Source organism: Panicum virgatum, chromosome 5N (genome assembly GCF_016808335.1).
Source record: "Panicum virgatum strain AP13 chromosome 5N, P.virgatum_v5, whole genome shotgun sequence".
NCBI lineage: Eukaryota > Viridiplantae > Streptophyta > Magnoliopsida > Poales > Poaceae > Panicum > Panicum virgatum.
The window spans coordinates 24,156,553-24,173,128 of record NC_053149.1 but is presented as its reverse complement, the minus strand read 5'-3'; the positions used below and the strand labels follow the sequence as shown (position 1 = coordinate 24,173,128).

General features: G+C 56.0%; 1 protein-coding gene across 1 annotated transcript; it reads right to left on the bottom strand.

Moving 5' to 3' along the window:
• Positions 1 to 8,717: 8,717 nt before the first annotated feature.
• On the bottom strand, positions 8,718 to 10,167 carry LOC120674681 (basic proline-rich protein-like). Its single transcript, XM_039955819.1, has 2 exons — positions 10,018 to 10,167; positions 8,718 to 9,179 (listed from the first exon to the last, which is right to left on the bottom strand). Exons 1-2 carry the CDS (start codon positions 10,165 to 10,167, stop codon positions 8,718 to 8,720), a joined length of 612 nt encoding a protein of 203 aa, XP_039811753.1.
• Positions 10,168 to 16,576: the final 6,409 nt, after the last annotated feature.

The following is a 16,576-nucleotide window of genomic DNA, read 5'->3' as shown; positions in this document are numbered from 1 at the left end:
GGAACGCGCGGGAAGGCGGGCGGGCGGCCCCTCTGAGCGGTGGCGGCGAGTGCGGGCGACGGGGACGGGGCAGCCTCGAGCTCAGGCCATGGCCGGGGCCTGGCGCGTGGCAGCGGCCTGCCCTGCCTGCACCGCTCGAGCTCCGCCGCAGGCCCGTACCGCCGGCCCGGCGAGCTAGAGAGGCACGCGGGGGGAGTGCGGCGGCCGATGCAGGGTGAGAGGAGGGGGAGAAGAGAGAAGAAAGAGAGAGAAGGGGGATAGGAGGGCTGACAGATGGGCCCCACCGCCATGTGTCGTCCACGTCAGCAAAACCACACTCAAAACCACCAGATGGCCAAATGTGACCGGTTTTGAGAGTTGGATGGTCAAGGATGCCCGGTTTTGGAGTTGGATGGCCAAAATAAAACTCGGGCAAGAGTTGGATGGCAAAAAATAGACTTTATCTTTTTTTTAAGAAAAGGTTTCCCCTGTTTCATTGCAGAAACAAAAGTCGATGCAGGTTTCAGGCTTGCAGAGCAAGTTCAGATAAAGAGCACCAGCACTCAAAATTTAAACGGGAAGCTAAACATCCTGTCGCGGTATTTCATCAACAAAGCCCTGTTCAGTAGACTGATCCTCTTGGGCGTTTGGAGTCGACACCCTCGCGTACTCCTGCCCCGACGCATGGTTGGAGGCCAACGTATGCGAAGTCATTGGCTGGGATAGTTCCCACCCAAGCTTCAAAGGTTGCGCCGCCTTCATCTCTAGTACAGTAGACCATTCTTCCAGGCACGGCCAGTCTTTTTCTCTGTAGACCAGTTTCCACCTCAGCGTTCTTGCTCTTGATCAGCAATACCCGAACATCTTTCCACACTGCACCCTGAAAACAAATTTCATTTTGTAAGTTCCAAACCGACCATAGAGTAGCAGCACAGATTACATTCAAGGCAGCATATTTATTATTACTGGTCCACCATTTTGGCACCTATTCAAAATCAGCGCCCACCGCTTTGTCAGTGATGTCTGAAATATCACACCAGACAAGTCTGGCAACACAGCAATCAAACAATAAGTGGACAACAGACTCCCTTTCACAGCAGAAAATGCAAGAGACATCGTCCAGATTTTTCCTCGTAGCCAGATTGTCTCTAGTGAGCAATCTATTGTTGGCTACTCCCTCCGTTTTAAATTGTAGGTCATTTTGGCAAATCTAGATGCATAATTTTTGCTATGCATCTAGATAAACACTATGTCTCAATACATGATAAAAATTATGTATCTAGATTTGCCAAAACGATCTACAATTTGAAACGGAGGGAGTACTAGCCACAAGAAAACATGTATTCATGAGGGGATTGTTAGTTTCCACATTACTGGGGTGTATATAGGTTTAATCCCTCTAAAACTGATAACAGAGTAGAGGGATTGTACTCAGTAACGACCATTAGAGTTGAATTTCCAAATAATGGCATCACAATCATCAGTAAAAGTGATACTCTGGGCAATAGAGATAATATCCTCCCACATTCTCATCAAATTTTCAGACAACTCTCCTAAAAGTGCATTTCAGGCTAGACCCATCCCACAGGTCAGCCACGCAGCAACCTTGCTCCTTAATTAATAAGAACATAGATTGGCCAGAACTGGATGGCCAAGCTGCAAGACCCAAACCAGTGATCTTCCCAAAATCTCACATTCTTGCCATCCCCAATCTTCCAACTGTAACCCATTTGAGCAGCTTTTGCTGCCCAAAGCACTCCTTTCCAAAAGGGGGAAGCACCTATTTAAGGAGAGCAAAACAGATTAGGTCCATCATTCCTATATTTGTGATCCACAATTTTCCTCCAAAGGACATTCTCCCTCAGGTGGTATCTAGCTTAATAAGCAGATATTCAGGCTCCCTAAGTCAGGGATACCAAAGCCCCCAAACTCCTTTTGAGATATCAATTGGATATTAGCCAAATGATATCTATGTTTGTCTTCCTGGTCATTCCAGAAGTTAGCTATCTTTGAATTGATAGCTTCTACTGCCCATCTAGGAAATTTGATCATGGACATAAGGTAGATATGGATACTAGCTAGGCAAGCTCTAATAAGGGTTAATCTTCCTCCATAAGAGAGGAGACGCCCTCTATGGATACTAGCTAGGCAAGCTCTAATAAGGGTTAATCTTCCTCCATAAGAGAGGAGACGCCCTCTCGAGCCAGCAATCTTTTTCACAAGCTTACCCACAATAGGTTGGATATCCTCCCTCAGTTTAGAATGGTGAAGAGGAATGCGTAAATATTGAATAGCAGGGAAGTTACTCCTCTTACAGCCAAAGGGCCTAGCAAAGAGGTAGCTTTCATCTTCAGCTAAGCCCAAGAGTTAGCAACTCACTTTTATCATAATTGATTCTCATGCTCGAGAGTTGTTCAAAGCAAGATAAGATCCATTTAAATTTTTTTGCCTTTTCCATGTCATTGTCAAGGAACAAAAGGGTGTCGTTTGTATATTGCAGGCTGACAATCCCTGCTGGGAAAGCATCAGGCATAAGACCTCTAATAAGATATTGCCTGGCAGCTTTACCCATCATTCTAGTAAACACATCAGCTACCAAGTTAAAGAGCAGAGGAGAGAGAGGTGATGGAGAGAATAATAGATGTATTCCTCCAACCCTAAAAGGATGGGTATATATAATTCCTATACATGAGCCTCTAGATGGGCCTCTATACACATGGGCTCAATATACACCAACACCCCCCGCAGTCTGAACTACCGCACAGCGGTGTTCAAGACTGGATAACAAGAAAGCTAACACCCCCAGTCTGAACAACCGGCGCAGCGGTGTTTAAGACTGGACAAGAAGAGAGTACAAAGGGCTAATACCCCCGCAGCCACAACTAGCCACCGGCTACGTTGAGGCTAGAGCGAAACTCCGAGAAGGTCGAGGAGGGCAGTCCCTTAGTGAAGATGTCAGCAAACTGGGAGGTAGTCGGGACATGGAGTACCCGAACATCACCGATGGCGACTCTGTCGCGCACGAAGTGCAGGTCAATCTCCACATGCTTCGTCCGCTGATGCTGGACAGGGTTGGTGGAGAGATACACGGCGCTGACGTTGTCGCAGTAGACGAGCGTGCTCTTGACGAGCGGGCTGTGGAGCTCCGCCAAGAGCTGTCGTAGCCAGGACGCCTCCGCCACGCCGTTAGCGACAGTCCGGTACTCCGCCTCAGCACTGGAGCGGGAGACAACCGGATGCCGCTTGGACGACCAGGAGACTAGGTTGCCGCCCAGGAAGACGACGTAGCCGGAAGTGGAGCGACGAGTGTCCGGGCAGCCAGCCCAGTCAGCGTCGGTGTAGACCACCAGCTCAGCAGAGGACGAGCGGTGAAGCACCAGGCCGAGATCCACTGTGCCACGGACGTAGCGGAGGAGACGCTTCAGGGCAGCAAGGTGTGACTCCTGGAGATCATGCATATGGAGACAGACCTGCTGGACAGCGTACGTGAGGTCCGGCCTGGTGAAGGTGAGGTACTGCAAAGCATCGGCCAGACTCCGGTAGGCAGTAGGATCAGCCACCGGATCACCCAGATCAGCAGACAGCTTCGCCTGAGTGTCGACAGGAGTGGAGCAGGGCTTGCAATCAGTCATCCCAGCCCATTTCAGAATATCGAGTGCGTACTGCCGCTAGTGAAGAAGACCAGACGGGCGAGGCTCAACAGTGACGCCCAAGAAGTGGTGGAGCTTACCAAGATTCTTCATAGCAAACTCCTGCTGCAGAGAGGAGATGACACTCTGAATCAACCGCTGACTGGAGGCAGTGAGCACAATGTCATCGACGTAGAGCAGCAGATAGGCAGTCTCATCCCCACGGCGGTAGATGAAGAGAGACGTGTCAGACTTGGCCTCGGTGAACCCCAATGTCAGCAAGAACATGGCGAACCGAGAGTACCAAGCCCGAGGAGCCTGTTTCAGACCATAGAGAGACTTGTTGAGCCGGCAGACCATATCCGGACGACTTGAGTCCACAAATCCCGCTGGCTGAGAGCAGTAGACAGTCTCTGACAGAGTGACGTGAAGAAACGCATTCTTCACGTCCAGCTAGTGCATGGGCCAAGAGCGCAAGCGAGAGGACCGTGCGCACCGTAGCGGGCTTCACGACTGGACTGAAGGTCTCATCATAGTCCACACCAAGTCACTGAGTAAACACCCGGAGAACCCAGCAAGCCTTGTATCGCTCCAGTGTGCCATCAGCCCGACGCTTATGCGTCCAGATCCACTTGCCAGTCACCACATTACAACCAGAAGGACGCGGTACGAGGTCCCATGTCTGGTTGGCAAGAAGAGCCGCGTACTCCTCTTCAATCGCGCGAAGCTAGTGAGGATCCGCCAAAGCATCGCGGACAGAGGAGGGTACTGGAGAGACCTACGGCTCCCCATCGGTGGCGGAGAGAGTCGCGGTCTGAGACGCCATCCGCCGAGTCACCATGGGATGGATATGCCGAGGATCCCGATGGATGACTAGCGGGTGGTACACCTCCGGCTCGGCTCAAGAGGGAGCCGGAGGAGGCGGCGGCGGCGACAGTTCCGGTGTAGGCGTCGCAGGACCCTCCGGAGCAATAGGTGGCGCCGGTGTCGGCGCCGACCAACGCTGGTACACCTGCACCGGCTGAGCGTACCGCACAGGTGCAGGGGAAGGCACCGGGGCCGCGCGTGGCGCAGCGGGAGACACCGGGTCCGCGCGCGGCACTACCGGAGGTCCGGGGGCCGCGCGTGGCGCGACCGCGGGTACCGGGGCCGCGCTCGGTGCAGCAAGGATCACCGGAAGCGGTGCCGGTGCGCCGGGAAATCTGCAGGGAAAGGACAAACATGTAACAATGGCTGAACCACCGGGTCAGTCGGAAACAGAGACTCCAGCTCGGGGTCAGGAGAAGGAGTGGAGGAGGTGGAGTAGGGGAAATCCAACTCGTCAAAGACGACGTGTCGGGAGATCAGGACGCCGCGAGAGGTGAGGTCAAAGCATCAGTACCCCTTGTGGTCAGGGGAGTAACCGAGGAACACACGAGTCGAGTGGGGCGCCAGCTTGTGAGAAGCGGTGGCGGAGGTGTTAGGGTAACACGCACACCCGAAGACCCGAAGGTGGTCGTAGCGAGGAGGGGTACCGAAGAGAGCGTGGTGTGGAGTGGGAGCAGGAAAAGCAGTGGACGGAAGGCGATTGAGCAGGTAGGTGGCGGTGTGGAGGCTCTCAGCCCAGAAGCGCGGGGGCAGAGAGGCCTGGATCAGAAGGGTGCGCACGACGTCGTTCGTCGTGCGAATCATCCGCTCAGCCTTGCCGTTCTGAGAAGAGGTATACGGACAAGACTTACGCAGCTGAACACCCCGAGAGAGGAAGAAGGAACGGGAGATGGAGTTATCAAACTCCCACCCGTTGTCACACTGGACGGCCTTAACGGTGAGGCCGAACTGAGTGGACACCCAAACAAAGAAGTGGAGGAGAGTGGGGAAGGTCTCAGACTTGGCGCGCAAAGGAAAAGTCCAAGAGTAATGAGAAAAATCATCAACAATGACCAGATAATATTTATAGCCAGACATGCTGAGTACAGGAGATGTCCACAGGTCACAGTGAATAAGATCAAAAGCATGCGCAGCACGCGAAGAAGAAGAAAACGGAAGTCTAACATGACGACCTAACTGGCACGCATGACAGAGGTGCTCAGCAGGAGTCCTAGTATATGAAACATCGATACTACGACGGAGCTGAGCCAAAACGTCGCGGCCGGGGTGACCAAGCCGGCGGTGCCAGGTAGTGGAAGAAGGCGTCACGGCAAAGGCAGTAAACGAAGAAGAAGTCGAAGACGGAGCAGCAGAAGCAGGAAGCCGAAGAGTGTAAAGGGGCCCCGGGCTGTCACATCGGAGGAGCGGACGCCGGAAAGCCGAATCCTTCACAGTAAGACCAGAAGAGTCAAATTCGATAGAACAAGAGTTATCAGCAGTAAACTGGCGAATGAAAAGAATGTTGTGAACCATTTGAGGAGCAACAAGAACATTAGGAAGACGAGGAGCAGAACCCACGACGGTGACAGGAAGGCAAGACCCATCACCAATCATGATAGAAAAAGGACAAGAGGGGTGTGGGGGTCGGATAGAAGAGAGGATATCGGCACCACGAGTGGTGTGGAAGGAGGCACCCGAGTCGGCGATCCACTCGGTGCTGACCGGCGGCGTCCGTCCCATGGTGCTGAAGGACTGCGCCAGAGCGGCCTGGTCCCACCTCCCAGGCTAGGTCGGTGCTGGCTGGACTGAGCGGGCGGGGTTCAGTACGGCGCGGAGAGGGGAGCAGCACCGGTGAACATGGCCGCCGGCTGGAGCTGAGGACGAGGCCCCCCTCCCGGACCCTGGAACGGCCACATCGAGATGCGCCCTGACCATGGGTTGCTGAAGGATGGCCAGGGCGTACCTCCAGGGGCAGGGGCAGAAGCGGGAGTCGGAGCCGGAGTCGGCGCGCCCCGACGGCCCCCACCGGTACCGGTACCCCCAGAAGCAGGGCCACCACTGCCACCACCACCACCCCCCCCCGACGCCGCCGACGTCCACGGCTCCCCCCACCTCCGGTCTGCCCGGCGGGAGCAGCACTAAGGAAAGAGGTGGCAGGGGCGGCGGAGGAAGCCGGTGGAGCAGCGACGAGCGCGGTGGAGGTGGACGAGGGCGATTCGTGCGCGAGACCCCTGGTGATCTCCTCGAGGGCGAGGTCGTCCCAGACCTGCAGGAAGGAGGGGAAGGGCCTCAGGCGGGCGATCCAGCTCTTCAGGTGGTCATAGGTGCTGCTCAGGCCTCGCAGGACATCGAGCACCAAGACCTGATCAGACACCGGATCCCCGAGGTCGTGAAGAGCATCGGCCATGCCCTTCATCCGCTGGCAGTACTCACCAACGGAGAGGTCCCCCTGCACGAAGGTGCAAAAGGTGGCGTCGAGCTGGAGGGCGCGGTACTCGGCGTTGCCGAGGAACTGCCCCTCGAACGCCACCCAGGCCTGCCGCGCGGTGCCTCCGTGGGTCCTGACGAGGTCCTGAAGATCTAGGGAGATGGTCCTGAAGATCCAGGACATGGCGACGCTGTCGAGGCGCAGCCACACTACGTCCCGCGTCTCGATCGGCGAGTCGTCGAGGACGTGGTCGTCGAGGGCGTAGCGGCGGAGGGTGAGGAGTCAAGATGGCAACGGGTACAAAATACCCGCAAATCCGCGGATACCGAACCCGTTGGGCGCGGATTCGGGTCTGGATTTGTACCCGCGGGCACGGGCGCGGGTACAACTTCAAACCCAACGGGTATTTACTAACGGATTTCAAAATTTGATATCCGAACCCGCAAACCCGCAAATCCGCTGACATGTGGGTCCAATTACATCTCCATATAAAAGAGCTTTTGGGTTTCTTGTTTCCATCCACTCCCATCCCAGCTCCCAAACTCCCAGCCGCCAGACTCCCACCCCGACCCCCAAACCCAGCGGCCCCAACCCCGTGCCGTTCCCTGCCAGGCATCGCACCCCCGGCGCCGCTCCCCTGGCGGGCTCCCCCTCCGGCCGTCGCAATCCCTGGCGGCCTCCCCCTCCAAGCGCTCCCCCTCCGGCCGCCACTATCCCTGGCGAGCTCGGCGTCTCGGCGGCCTCCCCTTCTAGGCGCTCCCCCTCCGATCGGCGGCTCGGCGTCCCTTCCCCAAGCGGCCAGGGCCCCTCCGGCCGGTGCTTCCCGTCCGGCCGCTGCTCCGCTAGGCCCCCACCGGCCGCCGCTCCGCCAGGCCCCCTCCGAAGCCTCGACCCGCTCGGCCGCCGCTCCACCGCCGACCGCTGCTCCCCGTGCCCGGGTGCGGGCGCCGCTGCCCTCCTCCCCCTGGCGGCGGCGCCCAGGAGGCCCCGCCGCTGCCCCCTTCCAGGCGCCTGCGTGAGCAGCGCGCCACCCCCTCGGCTCCTCTTCGGCCCAGCTAGTGCCGTCGTCTCCTTCTCCTCCTCCCTGCTGGGTGCGGGCGCCGCTGCCCTCCTCCCTGCTGGGGTATGGGTGGCGCCGCCACCTTCCTCCCTGTCGGCGATGGAGCCCCTCCGGCCTCCAAGCGCGCACGCCGCCATCCCCTCCTCCAGACTGCACGCCGCCGCCGTCCCCCTTCCTTCTCCCAGGAACCGTGCTCGCGCCGGGTACACGGGTGTGCCCGCGGGCACGGGATACCCGCGGATAGCGGGTTCGGGCATGATTTTGTGCCCGTTGCGGGTGGCGGGCGCGGATACGGGCATGGATGTTGGGTCGCGGGTACGGGTATATGAAATAGGTATCCGCGCGGATAAAATCCGTTGCCATCCCTAGTGAGGACCTAGTCCCGCCAGCGTCCGTAGGAGGAGGATGGTGACCAGAGCCCTGATGTTCTGGACGCCGGCGGCCTGGAGGTGGAGATGGGCGACCATGGGGTCGGTCGGATCGTACCGGGCTCCAGATCCAGCGGGCGGGGTCTGGTGGAGGGAAGAGGCGCCAGGCTCGGGGACGACGGGCTGGCCGGAGAAGACGCGGAGGAAGTGCTCCGCCTCGGCGACCCGGATAGCGAGGGCGTCGGCCGTGGCGCGCTCGCGCTCCCAGGCGAGGGCAGCCACGCGGACCCGCTCCTGGGCCGCCGAAGCCTCCGACTTGGCGGCGAGGAGGGCCGTGGCGAGAGCGGCATCGGCCTGCTGCCCACGGAGGGCGGCGGCGGTGAGCGGCGCATCCGCGGGCGATATCCCTAGCCCAAACCACGCAGGATCGGGCTCGTCGACGGCGGCAGGTTGCTTGCCGGTAGCGACGGCGGCGCGGTGGGCGGCGGCGGTGGAGGAGGCGGCCCACTGGGCGGCGGTCCAGGGGGCGGAGGCCCCTGGGGAGGCGGCCCTGGCGGTGGTGGCGCGTGCTTTGCGCCACCCGCCGCGGCACCGGCAGCCCCACCCGGCAACTGGGCAATGGCCACGGCCCCCAGGGCGGCGGATCTCGCGGCAGCGGCGGCTGCAGCCCCCGCAGCGGCAGGGGATATGGGCGAGCAGCCCCAAACCCCGACGGCCGGAGCAGAGAGGTTGGGGAGGAAACTGGCAGAGGACGGGTCCCCTGCAGCCCCCGCGACGGCGGCGTAGGGCGGCCGAGCGGCCCAGGCGCCGGCGGGAAAGGTGGTCCAGGCGCCGGCCGGAACAGAGGACGGGTCGGCGCCAGATCTGAGCTGCAGAGCAGGGGAAGAGAGGGAAGGGAAGGAGAGGGGAGGGAAGGGAGGCGACGCCGGCTACCGGCCAGCCATGGTGGCGGTGGCGGCGGCAGCTGGGAGGAGAGGAGAGGAGCCTATGCTAATGATACAATGATGGAGAGAATAATGGATGTATTTCTCCAACCCTAAAAGAGTGGGTATATATAATTCCTATACATGGGCCTCTAGATGAGCCTCTATACACATGGGCTCAATATACACCAACAAGAGGATCTCCTTGCCTTAATCCCTTGCCTGGTTTAAAGTTCGTGCTATTTTCATCATTAATTCCCACACACATAGAACCTCCTCTGACTATATCATTAGTCCACTCGATCCATCGTTGGCTAAAGCATCTAGATCTGAGCATATCTTCTAAGAAGTTCCAGTTGACTTTATGTAAGCTTTCTCATAGTCAAGTTTTAAGATCACTCCCTCTTTTTGCTCCTAGCTACCTCATGAATAATGTAGTATATTAGGCAACTCCGGATATGGTTAGTTTAGGATTGATTGTAATCCCGGGATAACCTTCCTTATCTCTAGGATGCCATTACCCTCCAAGCCATGTACTCCTATATATTCGCCCTAGAGGTTCAATGCAATACATCGACCACATTATACGCATCCTATCTCTCCTACATGGTGTCAGAGGGTCACGATCCTGTGACCTAACTAGGCTTCCGCTGCCGCCGCCGCCGCCGCCGCCGCCGCCCCCGGGGAGATCGATCTCCACCGGGGGCAGCACCCTCGTAGGATGCCCGGCGGATCCCTCTGATCAGTCGTGCCTGTCGTCGCCAAGCACAGCAAGGGGACCTACCTCGCCGCCAGGATTCGTCGCCAGCGCCGCCGCCGCAAGATCGGGGGCGCCCGACGGTCGCGCGCCGCCCTTCTCCGCCAGGGTGGCGGCTCGACCCCATGCCTTCATCATCGTCGCCGGGCTCTGGTTGCGCACCTGCGTGGTACCCATGGTCCTCCTGCTGCTGTTTTTCTTTTCCGATCTAAGATCGGTTTGCGTCGCCCTGCCGTTCGTCGCCGCATCGTCGTCGACGCTCCCGTGAACAAGGTTGCTGTTGCGCGCCCTTCCAGGCTGCAGCGACGACATTCGTGATCAAGCCACCCTGCTGGTGTCGTCGCTTTTTCAGGCGATGGCGCCACTCGCCGCTGGTCTTCGTCAAGCAGGCGCTTGATCCACCTCCGCGCCTCGAGCCGTTCTCACGCAGACATTGCCGCCGATGTTCCTGAGGGAAGACGTCGTCGCCACCCCTGATCTGAGCGCGACACTTGCTGCAACCTGCGCCGTCGCCACCCCTATCTCGAGCGTGACCTAAGTCACAAACTGCGCCGTCTACCATCATCATCCGCCGCACCGTCAACCTGCTGTCTTCGGCAAGAAGCTGCTGAGTTTGTGTACTCGAGCACCTCGACAACGCTTCGACCCGCGCCCCCTCCACGGCTTCGACCACGTCCACCTCGACTTCGGCTACTATGGCACTAAAGGGCTATCATCTGCATGAGTCTCCAGTCACAGCTTTTACACCGGCGTTCCGACTGCAGGGGGATACGTCTTCATCGTTCTCCAGTCTGACCATTCGTGTTGCTACCGCTACGACTGCAGAGGGATGTTAGAGTATATTAGGCAACTCCGGATATGGTTAGTTTAGGATTGATTGTAATCCCGGGATAATCTTCCTTATCTCTAGGAGAGGCTACTTGCCCTCCAAGCCATGTACTCCTATATATTCGCCCTAGGAGCTCAATGCAATACATCGACCACATTATACGCATCCTACCTTTCCTACAAATAATCTCATGAGCAGCTACTACACTTTCTAAGATAAACCTGTTTTTTTATGAAGGCTGTCCCGTTTGAAGAAATAAGTCTTTCACAGACTTTGATGAGCCTATTAATTTTGAAACTATGTTTATGAGGCTTATGAGCCTAAACATTTTTAGGGAAGTTTCCTTAGGTATGATAGTAATGATAGCATAATTGAGTCGAGCTAAGTTCAACTTAATTTTTCAAAGGATATGATCAGAGCTATTCCCCGCATATGCGAGTGGAATCAATCCACTCGCAGACCCCCCCCCCCCCCCCCCCGCCTTCCTCTGCTGCCCCTAGCTCCGTTGCCGCCTCCGGCGCCATCCTCCACCGCCGCCGACACTAATTAGCCTGGCCCACCACATATCAACCCGCCGCCCCCGGCCGGCGGCGTCCCCGCCGCCGACCACCGCCACCCGCAACCCGCCTCCAGCGTCGGGCTTCCCTGCCCCCTCCCCCGCTTCTAAGGCCGCCAGTGACCAGCGACGTCCCAGCAACCTAAACCTCCCAAAGTTCGGCCGTCGAAGCTCGTCCTAGCAACCTGAACCTCCCAAAGCTCGGCGATGAATTTTCAGTGGCATAGAGGGGATTGGTCCATTAACAAAAGAGGCTTGGGCGCTTGGCAACATTCAAGAGCAATCTCTGCAACCTGTTCAATGGGCGACTTATGCTTAATTTCTGTAACTTGTCTTTGATCCTTAAATAAAGTTATCCTTTATAAAAAGTAGTTCTAAAAAAGTAAATAACACATCAAATTTTATAGAAGGTAAATCTGTGTACACATATATAAACGGTCAGCATGAGTCATGTGTATATGTGACCTTGGCTCTTGTAAGGTCGAAGCAACTGTAGCTTGGTCCCTTCTTGTAACCTTGGCAGACATGCACTTTCTACCTAAAATGCCAGAAGAAGCAAGGCAGTTATTGTAGAATAATAGGATTGGTGTAATTGATGGATGGTTTGACATTGAGGCCTCGGCCGGTATATATGAGAGTACAAGACTTGAGGGGCAAGGCTCCCCGAGATACATATGGCAGTTTACGATACGTATATCTACAACTACCAAATATATTCTAATACTCCCCCGCAATCACAGCGGGAGCACCGCAGACGGTGAGACTGGAGAAGAAGCCGAAAGCAAGAGCCAACGAACTAACATCCCCCGACAGTCAAAACGTCGGTGTGGTGCGGATGCTGCGACTGGAGAGAAAACCGGCGAGTAACTCATGCGGATGGTAGCCCTTTGTGCCGATGTCGAGGTAGCCGAGCCGGAGGGCGAGGAACCATGGTCGAAGATGCCGTGCATAGGATAGCCGTGGTCGACGTAGAGCTGTCGAGGTTGCCGAAGACGAGATTACTGCACATGAAGCCACGGGCGCACGAGGAGGCGCCATGGTGATGGCGTAATGGAGAAGACGCCAGAGATGAAGATGGCGACGCGTCGAGGCAATCGTAGAGGGAGCGATACCGGAGTCGATGCAGTCATACCATCGGGCGACACATGCCCGAGTTTCCCAAGCTCGGAAACGCATCGAGGACGATGGGCACGCACCGGTGTTGCCAATACCGGACGTGCAAGGGAGTATGCACAACCAGGCGCCGTCGCCGGGGGGACCAGCAGAGAAGGCCTCCATGGCGGTCGCAGGCGCAGAAGAAGGCGGGGTAGAAGGTGCCAACACTTGCTGTTGCTGGAGTAGACGAAGTAGTCGGGGACGAGATGGCGACGCTGGTGACGTGGTTGTGCTAGACGAAGCGAGAAGGGGAACCAAGACTTTCCAGCACAAGGCCGAATGATCCGGATGACGCGGCGGTGGCGCTCGAAAGAGACGGCGAAGAACTCGTATAGCTTGACGAAGACCATGCGCGGGGTGCGCAGCGACGAGTCGACGATGAGGTCGGGGACGTGGTCTGCGACGGTGAGGAAGCAACGGCGGAGAAGACCACGGGGTGACACCACTGCTACCCGAAGAGGCGATGCAGTAGCAGCCCTCCGTGCTCGGTGAAGGGCGCGCTCGACGAGGACGGACGTCATGGGAGCCGGGTGGATCACGCAGATCGGCTGATCAGACCGATTAGCGTGAGGCGAGACGACGGTGGGCGAAGTCGGCGAAGGCGTCCCGATCGGTGAAGACGAAGACAAGCCGGCATGGGTTGTCGTGCGAACGAAGCGGTGAGGAGGGCGGTGTAGATGGGCGTCCCCTAGGGCGTCGTCCATGTCACCATATCGCATGTCGATGATGAAGAAGAGGCTGGTGAAGTCGATGCTGACGTCGAAGTAGAGGCACGAGGTCGACGGGCGGTGGGCGACTCAATCTCGATCAATGATCGAGTGAAAAATCAGAGAAACTAACCAAAAATAAACTAGCAGCAACTTCTTGTGTAGAATCTCCGGGTGCACAGAGCAGAGACCCCCCAACCCCCTTATCTCTTTCATGCTTGTCGCTCACCACGGTCAATAGGCTTCTGCCAGCCATGGTGCGAGAAAAAAGAAGAGCCATAGGAGGGGTCGGGCCGCCGCTGGCGGTGTGGTAGGCAGGGCAAGGCGGTTCCGCCGGGGGCGGAGGCGGCTCCGCCGGGTCGTCCTGGCGCCAGGCGGCAGCGGGAGACCGGCGCATCGAAGCCCATTGGCGGATCCCGCCAGGGGAGGAAGCGGTAGACAGGGAGGCGGGGCCAGCCACCGCCACGGCCACTGACGGGCCAAGGCCCGGTAGGCGAAGCTGCGCCGACGGTCGGGGGCGGAGGCCGGCGTGGATTCACCGGAGGAGGCAGGTGCGCCGGAGCCGGACGGCCGACGGTGGATCCCGCCAGGGAAGAAGCGGTAGAAGGGGAGGCGCGGCCAGGCGCGGCCACCGCGGCCGCCGACGGGCCAAGGCCTAGCGGGCGGAGCCACGCCGTCGGTCGTGGAAGATGCTGTCGGATCCAGTGGAGTCCGCCAGAGAAGGGCGACCAGAGCCGACCTGCCGGCGGCGGATCCTGCCAGGGCAGGAGCGGAAGGAAGGAGGCCAATACCAGCCCGCGGACGGCGACACCCGGGTGAGTTCTTCACGATCTGTTGCTGCGTGACGACGACGACGGCGGCGTATCAGATCGATCTGCCGCGACACCTAGAAGTATGGCAGATCGACGGATCTGCTGGGAAGAAGTGGAGGGTGCGCCCCCCCCCCCCCCCCCCCCCCCCGCGGAGATCAACATCTCCCGGGGGGGCGCTAGCAGATCGTTGCGAGGGCGCGCTGGATGCGCGTCGTGATGGTCAGGAGCACCTGCGGCGGGGAAAGGAGGGGCGTCGGCGGCGCGAGCAGTGGAAAACTAGGGTTTGAGGCCTAGGGTTAGAACCCAAACTCGTGATACCACGTAGAATAATAGGATTGGTGTAATGGATGGATGGATTGCACTGAGGCCTCGGCCGGTATATATGAGAGTACAAGACTTGGGGAGCAAGGCTCCCCGGGATACATATGGCAGTTTACGATACGTATATCTATAACTACCAAATATACTCTAATAGTTATGACAAACAATGGTCTAAACAATGAGCTATCAGGCATCGTATCAAGCTATCAACATAATTTCGAAGTTTTTTAAGGCACGAAACATCATGACTTTATGTATAAATGCAGCATTTCTTTTTGGCCAAACAATGGAAGGACATTACATCAAATGATCATTCTCCAAACAGAAATATCCAAGCTTGAATGTTGTACTCAAAAAGATAAATGTAAAAAAGAGGGCAAAACAACAGAACTTCCACAAACCTCCTCCAACCACAAAACTTTAAGTTCTGATTCATCAGATGACCTTGGGATTCAAGAAATTCTCTCTTAAAAAAGCCTCTATTTTATGTTTTGCACAGTGAACAAAGGTAGCGTCTCGAACTAGAAAAAAGAAGAATGGTGTAGCATTCAAAGAAAGAAAATCACAGCTGTATGTTTTGCAGCCTGTTGTAGCTTCTCTTGTGTACTCAGATTATACAGCAGCCAGACGAAAAATAAGAAACTGATATATGTACAAACAGTGCTGATGAGGTGCCATGTCGGACAACCTGTGGAATCAATCAGGTGTTATATCAACTGAATTACACCAGTTTATGGGAGGTGATATCATTCCTTCATGTATAAATGCTAGTAATCTACTGGACCACAAGGTAGGAGCTACAAAACAAAATGTGATACTTTTTTTTTCTCGAATGCGCAGGAGAGCTGCGCATCAATATATTAAGAAGATAAAAAGGAGGGAAAAAGCCTCCAAAAACAAAAAAGTTACAGGGATAAAGGGTCTGTAACACACCCTAAAGTAGAGGAACTCTCTTATACAAACTAACTACTACAGGACCAGACCACACACCACCTGCCCAGGGCATCTAAGTGGAAGGAGCTAGGGCAAGGAGATAAGAAACTCCTCGAGCCCCTGCTACAAACCACTGCTGGACATCTTCTCTAAAGGTAGACACCACCCGGGACAAATTAGGGGTTCCCCCATCAAACACACAGTAGTTATGGTGCTTCCACACTAACCAAGATCCTAGGATAATGATGGAATTAACGCCCTTCTGAACCTGACCAGAAAACCTGCTGCTAGCTCCCGCCCACCAGTCAATAAAACAGTGATCATCCAACTGTGGCGCAGCAGCTTGCAGCCCAAAATGCTGCAGAATGCAGAACCAAAATTGCCGGCTAAAAACACAAGAGACCAACAGGTGATCAATTGTTTCTCCAACCTGATCAAAAAGTGGGCATTTCGGTGGGTGGTTAAGGCCTCTTTTAGCAAGTCTATCCGCTGTCCAACATCGATTATGGGCCACAGTCCACATGAAGAACTTGCATTTCCCTGGAGCCCAACTCTTCCAAATTCTTTCTCATGAACCAAACTCCGTGGCTCCAATGAATAAAGCCTCATAGGCTGATTTGGTGGAGTATACTCCAGAAGTTGAGAACTTCCAAATATGTGTGTCGTCCACCTCTGACTGTAGTTCAACATTGGAAAGGTTCCACAAGTGAAGATATTCAATCAGAACCTGCACATTCAAAGCTCCTCCTCTAATATCTAAAATCCATTTTCTACCAGTGATAGCATCATAGACCATTCTTTTTCTTGCTCTTACTGCAATTGCATTGAACAAATGTGGCAGGGTCTGTTTTAAGCTTTGACCAAACAACCAGCTATCCATCCAAAAACGTGTATTTTTTCCATTTCCAATTACTGTTTCAACAGCCATATCAAAGGACTGGACCTGGGACTGGGCTTGGACGGGGAAGAAAGCCCATGCCTTTTCAGGCTCTGTTTTCTGCAACCAAAGCCACCTGAGTTTCAGGGCTGACCCTAATTTCTGGAGATCAGAGATGCCAAGCCCCCCCCTCCCCCAAACAAATTGGTCTTGTGACCTTTGGCCAAGCAAGCAGACAGTGCCCTCCTCTAGCGTCTTTTCTGCCTTTCCACAGAAAACTTCTTATCTTGTCGATTGCCTTTAAAGTACAAGGTGGTAGCTCGAGTGCCAAGAGAATGTAGGTGAGCATTGAGGTGAGCACATACTGTACCAAAATCATTCTACCAGCTTTGGTGA

Excerpts from the sequence above, each read along its gene's own strand:
- LOC120674681 (XM_039955819.1), bottom strand. The coding sequence starts at position 10,167 with ATGGGTACCACGCAGGTGCGCAACCAGAGCCCGGCGACGATGATGAAG. Across the intron at positions 9,180-10,017 it reads CGACGAATCCTGGCGGCGAG|CTCAGATCTGGCGCCGACCC; the intron begins GTAGGTCCCCTT and ends CCTGCTCTGCAG.